Source organism: Triticum aestivum, chromosome 2D (assembly GCF_018294505.1).
Source record: "Triticum aestivum cultivar Chinese Spring chromosome 2D, IWGSC CS RefSeq v2.1, whole genome shotgun sequence".
Lineage (NCBI taxonomy): Eukaryota > Viridiplantae > Streptophyta > Magnoliopsida > Poales > Poaceae > Triticum > Triticum aestivum.
The window spans coordinates 12,748,403-12,756,480 of NC_057799.1; the positions used below are offsets into that span (position 1 = coordinate 12,748,403).

The 8,078-nt window shown below is 49.9% G+C and overlaps 1 protein-coding gene across 1 annotated transcript; it reads right to left on the minus strand.

Moving 5' to 3' along the window:
- Positions 1 to 1,811: 1,811 nt before the first annotated feature.
- LOC123055487 (cytochrome P450 99A2-like) lies at positions 1,812 to 3,413 on the minus strand. The gene is made up of 2 exons (XM_044479491.1): positions 2,535 to 3,413; positions 1,812 to 2,438 (listed from the first exon to the last, which is right to left on the minus strand). Exons 1-2 carry the CDS (start codon positions 3,411 to 3,413, stop codon positions 1,812 to 1,814), a joined length of 1,506 nt encoding a protein of 501 aa, XP_044335426.1.
- Between the last annotated feature and the right edge of the window lie 4,665 nt (positions 3,414 to 8,078).

The following is an 8,078-nucleotide window of genomic DNA, read 5'->3' on the forward strand; positions in this document are numbered from 1 at the left end:
CTTTACAACGAACCTTTTTTCACTTCCATAATCGAGAAACATATCCTTATTCCACTAAAGATAATTTTGACCGCTGTCCAGTGATATACTCCTAGATCACTATTGTACTCCCTTGCTAAAATCAGTGTAGGGTATACAATAGATCTGGTACACAGCATGGCATACTTTATAGAACCTATGGCCGAGGCATAGGGAATGAATTTGGTATTCGTTGGATATTTTGATGAGATGTATGTTGTCTTTCCTCTAGTGGTGTTATGTGAACGTCGACTACATGACACTTCACCATTGTTTGGGCTTAGAGGAAGGCATTGGGAAGTAATAAGTAGATGATGGGTTGCTAGAGTGACAGAAGCTTAAACCCTAGTTTATGCGTTGCTTCGTAAGGGGCTGATTTGGATCCATATGTTTCATGCTATGGTTAGGTTTATCTTAATACTTCTTTTGTAGTTGCGGATGCTTGCAATAGGGGTTAATCATAAGTGGGATGCTTGTCCAAGGAAGGGCAGTACCCAAGCACCGGTCTGCCCACATATCAAATTATTAAAGTAACGAACGCGAATCATATGAGCGTGATGAAAACTAGCTTGACGACAATTCTCATGTGTCCTCGGGAGCGTTTTCCTTTATATAAGAATTTGTCTAGGCTTGTCCTTTGCTACAAAAAAGATTGGCCATCTTGCTGCACCTTATTTACTTTTATTACTTGTTACCCGTTACAAATTGCCTTATCATGAAACTATCTGTTACCGATAATTTCAGGGCTTGCAGAGAATACCTTGCTGAAAACTGCTTATCATTTCCTTCTGCTCCTCGTTGGGTTCGACACTCTTACTTATCGAAAGGACTACGATAGATCCCCTATACTTGTGGGTCATCAGTGACTATAACTTGCAAGATCGGATCTAGAACATAGATATAATGGTGATAACATAAACGGTTCAGATCTGAAATCATGGCACCCGGGCCCGAAGTGAAAAGCATTAAGCATCAAAGTCATAGCAACATCAATCTTAGAACATAATGGATACTAGGGATCAAGCCCTAACAAAACTAACTAGATTACATGACGAATCGCATCCAACTCCTCACCGACCAGCGAGCCTACGAAAGAAATACTCACTCCCGGTGGGGAGCATCATGGAATTGGCGGTAAAGAAGGGTTGGTGATAACGAGGATCGAAGACCCCCATCTTCGAAGCCCCAAACGGACTTCAGATCTGGCCTCCCGATGAAGAACAGGAGGCGGCGGCTTCGTCTCGTGAAACACGATAATTCTTTCTCCCTGATTTTTTTTCTGAAAATATGTGATTTTATAGCGTCGGTTTCAGGGTCAGGCGGGCCACCAGGTGGGGACAACCCACCTGGGCGCACCTGGAGGGGGTGGCGCGCCCTGGTGGGTTGTGCCCATCCAGGTGCCCCCCTTCGGTGGTTCTTGGCTCCAGAAATTTTCTTTTATTGAACAAAAAATGCAAAGTTTCGTTCCAATCCGACAACTTTTATTTCTACACAAAAACAAAAGGAAAATCTTTAGGAAAGAGATGCGACGGAGACATATCAGATACATGCATGCAAAGTTACAATCGCAGGGAGAATATTTTTGTGCTAATCAATCTTGGACAGCATTTTTTATTTTATTTCATATTGAAACAGTACATGATCTGATAGGCATGCCATCCCATGACGACGAAAATGCAGCAACAAACCCGCGTACTTCGTGCTGAGAACGCACGGAATCTCCAGATCTTAGGCTCGCGTATACACCAGGCCACTCGACCATTACCATTCCCTACAACACGCATAAGTTACGTTTAATTGACAACGCATGCCTTGTACGGTGTTGCCACTAGGTGCAGCTGGTTCTTCCTCTTTGAGGTTGCGGCAACTTCCATTTCCATGTCCAGCTCACTCGGCTTCACTCCGACAGGGAGGCTCCAGTCAAAGTAGTAGAGAAGCCGTGCCACCATGAGCTCCAACACGGCCATCCCAAAGGTATCGCCGGGGCAGTTCCTCCTCCCACTCCCGAACGGCAAGTAGTCCAACCGCGATCCTTTGTAGGTCGCGGTGCCGTCCTCGAACCTCTCCGGCCTGAACTCCTCGGGCTCATGCCAGTACTCGGGGTTCCTACCCAACGCCCACGTGTTTACCATTACCCTGGTTCCCTCCATGACCTCAAACCCACCGATGTCGCAGGTCTCTCTGCAGACACGGGGAACTAGCAGCGGCACCACTGGATTTAACCTCATGCTCTCCTTGATTACCATCTTTGTGTAGTGTAGCTCCGCTACATGTCCCTCGTGGTCTTGTGGGCTCTTATTGTCGAATGTTCGTCGCACCTCGGCCTGTGCCTTTGTCATCACGTCGGGGTTTCTCATGAGCTCCGACATGACCCATTCGGAGGCTGATGATGTCGTCTCCGTACCGGCCGTGAACATATCCTAAAAAAAAGTAGACAACATGAACAACGACAATGGAACAGTATACTAGAAAATTGCATTCAGAGCATGCATGGGTTTCATTCATCACTTAATTACCATTATGATTGCCTTGACGTTATCCAGTCCCATGGGGAGGTCAAGCCCCCCCTCGTCCCTGATCCTAAGCAAAACGCTCGGAAGGTGGTCGCCCCGCCGCATCTCGGACTGAGAGATGATCTTGTCCAGCACCTTGTCCAGCTGCCGGCGGGCTGACCATAGCTGACCTCTCAACCCGGTGACAACGTCGACGAACCACAGCGACGGGAAGAGGTCCCCGACGCAGAGCCCGGCGCTGAGCTTCAGCCCCACGTCCATCGCCGTCAGAAACTGCTCCTGGAGCTCGGAGCTGCACATCTCCCCGAACGAAGTCTTCCCGGTTATCGAGTTGGAGCACGAAATAAGCAGCTTGGCGAGGTTCAACGGCTTGTCCGGCTGCATGGCATCACGAACGTTCCTGACGAGGGACATGGTCTCGTTGTCCCTCACCGGCGAAAACTGCCTCACCTTCCGCTCGCTCAGGAGCTCTACCGTGCAGATCTTTTGCAGCGTCCGCCAGTATGCGCCGTATGGCGCGAAGGCTATGTCGAGGTTCCGGTAGAGCATGATTTCCGAGATCATCAGGGTCGGCCGGGACGCCATGGAGAGGTCCTTTTCCCGGAGCACCTCCTCTGCTGCCCACCGTGAGGAGATGACGATCGCGTCAACCTGGCCAAGCCGAAGGTACATCACCGGCCCGTGCTTCTTGGCCAGGTCCCGAAGGACGACCGGCAGCTTCGACGTCAGGATTTGGTGGAGGTTTCCGATTACGGGCAGACACCATGGGCCAGGAGGCTGCCGCTTCATGGAACTTGGTGCTAATTTGCGGCTAATCAAGGAAACTAGAATCACAACTGAGATGAGAGAAATGAGAACGAGGGTGGCTCCGCTTAGCTCCATGAGGATGGTTGGCTGTTTTGCTTGCCAAGAAGAGCAACAATGAGTGGCCTTTCATAAGCCCTCGAATGTCAGGGTTTGCATATACAGGATAGTCTGCAACGCCTCCAATGTCACTGACGGAAAATCTGTCCTTGCAAGCAGTGTATATTCTCGGCATACAGGCTGTATATATACTGACTTGCTAAGTGTTCTGGAAAAAAAAACTCGGCAAACAAGAGGATCTCGGTAAAGTGTTGCCTTTGTCCAGTGCCACCCCAAAAACAGTCGGCACAACGCCCTCGATAAAGAGGGCACAAATGGGGACACGTGTCCGTGTCGACCGTGTTTAACGACGGTTCCGTTACGACGGACGTTGTTTGTCGAGTGTCCACTAACGGGCACTCGGCTTACATGATTGCTTTTCTTGGTGTCGTTGAACATTTGTTGAGTAACCCATTTGTTGTACCGTGTGCTCCTCCCAGTTCTGATCGACAACACGGAAGTAGTCCTCCATCGTGTACTGCTAGCGCGACTGCTCCATGCCGGCCTGCATATAACACTGGAAATGAGTGTCGGCCATCAGTGAGGCGATGGGTGAGGTTGGCGGTGTGCCGAGGGCTTCTTCATTGTTGTGGCCGCCTAGCTAGCAAGGCGATCGATGGCATGTGGGTAAGAAGTACTACAGGTTATCTCACGTGGCTTGTTCTCCAAACCGTGTGCGATGGCTATCAGTATCGTGCACAATTTCCTTTAATTCAAATATGTGCCTAGTAGAGGACATAATTTCCACAACACAAATCGCATGCGCTGCCATCAGTTATTTAAATGTGTGCGAGTCTTGTGTGCATATTTATTAAATGTGTGCGATGCTCCTTATTATCACATAAGTCATTTATTTAAAGAGTTTGTCAGTCGACGCACACATTTAGAGCAGTTCAATCATGTGCATTATCTCTACTTATCACAGTCGCATTTTTCTACGGAACTGTGTGCCTTGTATCACAGACAATTTGCAACTCAGAATCATTCCCGATGGATCGACCATCGCACACGTTTCTTTTTTTGGCACATCTTTTAAGTTTTCTATTGTTTACCGTGTGTGCATCACACACAATTCTGTTCAAGTGTGCGATAGGTTGGTCTTCATAGACTATTCCCCCGTATTGGTTCGGGATATGTTTTGTAGAGGGCTTTCCAGTCTCTGCCGAGCATTTTTGGCACTCAGCAGATAGATTGATTAGCAGTGACAAGACACACATACAAATGGCCGAGAAGACTATACTCACTTAAGTAGAAGAATAAAAGCGTGGAGGTTTACAGGTTTCGAAAACATGCATGCCTGGAAGATTAGGAATACGTTTATTTGCTAATATGATGGCCGGTCATAGTTTAATAAAGATTTTAAGTGGGTTTGCTTGGACTATGCTATTTCTCAATAATATTTTCTAGCATTAACTGGTCTGGAATTAGGTGTAGCTAGATCATAAGCTCATGTTTCTACGATCTCAATTTGTATTTACTTGAATGATGCTACAAATCTCCATCAAAATGAGTCATTTCATAATTGAATAAAAACGAGGAGCCGAAGATTCTAGGGGACATTTCCGTTTGGCCGTTCATTACAAGTTGCAGGACGTACCAGTCACTGTTAAACATGTCCTTTGACAGAACTAGCAACAACTCAGAAGGATGGAACATGAATAGTTTCCACATGAAAGACAAGGAAGAAACCACATCCCTCGCGTCCCCTCCCCCTCGTGTCGCAGACGCCTCCCCCTGGGCGACGCCAGGGGCCCCGAAACCCTAGCGCCGCCAGCACCTTCTAGCCGCCTCCTCCTGCCGCCGGCGTGGGCCGCGGTGGCGGCGGGGCCGGTGCCGAAGGCAACTGGGCGTGTGGACGCGGTGGATCTCGTCTGAGGCGGCAGGGGCGGCTCCTCTCATGCGATCCAACGGCAGCGGCTGGGACGGCGACTCCAGGCTGTGCGGCGGTGGCCGGAGCACCATAGCCGGCAGAGCGGCAGCCCTGAATGGACGGCGGCGGTGGCAGCACCCCATCTGGCGGGGTGGGCTATTCTGGTCGTGATGGTGACGGCGGTCACTGCGGATCCAATGCCCCGTTTGGATCCGTTGCGGGGAGGCCTTCCGCCGACCGGCGGCACGTGGAGGGGCCGGTGAGGAGATACCGGATCTTTGCCGAAGTACTGACGGTGACATATGTCTTCGTGGCGAGGTTCCGCTCGGTGCCAGTCAGCCGCGAGGTCGGGAAGACGTGGCTTCCGGTGAAAATCGCGCCTGCCTGCGGTCTTGGCGGACGATGGCGGCGTCTCAGACGTCGTTCCCTTCTGCAGGCATCGTCGTTGCAGGTCACGTCAACCTGGTCGGGAAGTTCCGGGGAAAACCCTATATCTGGGTATACTGGATCGGACGATGACGGTGCCTTCGGTATCGTTCTCCCTTCTGGGGGCATCGTTTTGGAGAAAGTGCTGGTTGGAGGGGACAAAAGGAGGAGCGGTGATTCATCTAGTCCATTGATGACGGCGAATCTCGGCGGCGTGGCGCAGTGGAGACTTGGTGCCTGATGAGCGGAGATGGACTCGCGCAGGAGGGTGACGCTGCCTGGCGTCGTGGTGGCGTCGGCGGCAGCTAGACTGGGCAAGGTTGATGCAGCAGTACAGCTCTGAAGATGGATTGGTGGCAGGTGGCTGCGGCGGCCTCATACCCGGCAGGCGTCCTGGTTGAGGAGCACGCCGGACTGGTGGGTGCCCATACCCGGCAGGCGTCCTGGTTGGGACCTCAAGTCTTAGATGTTAGGTTTGGCTGTGAGGTCTGTCTGGTATTAGGACTTTCAGCGCCCCTTCATCAACTGGATAGGGATAGCGACAGATGTTGATTAGTTGGTGGCTTTAGTCTTATTGTTGTATGACTTTATAAGATTTTATGTCAATAATTAATAAAATGGCCGTATGCATCGTCCAGATGCAGAGGCCGGAGGTCGTCCTCCTTTTCTAAAAAAACAAGGAAGAAACCACAGGTCAAAACACATGCCTGGAATAATGTAGAACTAGCTCGAAGATTATTCATGTCACTGAACGTCCTTTGACAGAACTAGCTCAAATGCATATGCAAGACAGGGAAAAAACCACAGGTGAAAAACATGTTTGGAATAAATGCAGAACTAGCACGAAGATTGTTCGTGACCGTGCTATGACGGAACACGGCGTAGCCATTCACAGCTGAAATAAAAATATTCCATCGGATCCATAGAAATGGACCGGGTTCCACGGCTCAATTAATGATCCAGTTGATTCTCAAAAAATAATAATTAAAATAATGATCTAGGTTTTTTTTGCGGGGAAATGATCCAGTTGTATAGACGTCACGATAATTGATTTGACAATGACTCTCACATGTACGAAAACACCACATGAAAAGTTTGTGCACCGCACAGCCCATCTACTCTGTTTGTTAGAGCATTTACAGTCGGACTTGGCAAATTCGACCCCTTAAACACCCACAGACGCATCCAGATGCGTCCGCAGACACTAGGCGGTCATATCTCAAATAATGCATTCGACATCCAATTCAAATTAGAAACATCAAGTCTATGTTATTACATGCAACGTAGATCGATCTTTAGGCGGAGCTCGTCCGGCTCCACTGTGGCCATGTCCCTCAGCCGGCTGCGCTCCTCAGAGTATTGGTCCGGTTGCCGGCAAGGTAAAGTAGGGCATGATACACGAGCCGGCTCACGGGACTCAAGGCGTCGCTGCCGCGTTCGGACGCCAGACAGACCGCACCGCCTCCGATGAGGCAGCGACGACACACCTTGATTGAAGATGAATAGATCGGAAATTTTCGGGCGGAAGTACTTGGCATCGGGACTGGGCCAACAATTGATATTCGTTGTACTACCAGGATTGAAGATGAATAGATTGGAAATTTTCCCGCAAAAAAGAGAGCAAGGTTGATCTTCCAGTAAGGGAGGTCATGTCGGACGACGAGAAGGACAAGACCAAGCAGCTGGCGGAGTACTCCGGTGTGGCTAAAGTAATTGTTGCTCTGGTGAGATCAGAGTATTCACGATTCGACCATCAGAACTTCGTGGTGTGGGTGACCATGATGGAGTGGGCGCTCGAGGCCAATGAGCTCTGGGAAGCGGTCAACCCCGGCGGTGACGAGTACCTGAAGGGTTGTGCCTTATAATGTAAGGATCGTCGGGCTATCACGGTCGGCTGCTCGATGCTGCCAGTGGACATGCAGCAGCATCTAATCTCGAAGACATCAGTGAAAGAGGCATGGGACACGCTCAAGACATTTGAGGATGGGATAGGACGAGACGGTGGACGCCTTCGCAGCAAGGGTTACCTCCATGGTGAATGGGATTCGCGGTCTCAGAGAGAATTTGGAGGACATCTCCGTGGTTCGGCGTTTTCGACGTGCCGCTCCAACGCGCTACATGCCGATTGTATCAGCAATCGAGCAATGTGTTGATCTCAAGACTTTTACTTTGCTTGATCTGACTGGTCGTTTCAATGCCCATGATGAGCGAATGAAGTTGAGTTATGGGGATGCGAAACGGGATTAGTACATGATGCTTACGCGTGCTCAGTGGCAAACATTGGTTTCCAAGGAGAACAATTTTGACAAGGCGTCCGGTAGCGGTGAAAAGTACCGTCCCGCAAAGGA

Coding starts and splice junctions, on each gene's coding strand:
- LOC123055487 (XM_044479491.1), bottom strand. CDS start 3,413: ATGGAGCTAAGCGGAGCCACCCTCGTTCTCATTTCTCTCATCTCAGTT. Junction 2,439..2,534: donor ACGTCAAGGCAATCATAATG/GTAATTAAGTGA, acceptor ACTTTTTTTTAG/GATATGTTCACGGCCGGTAC.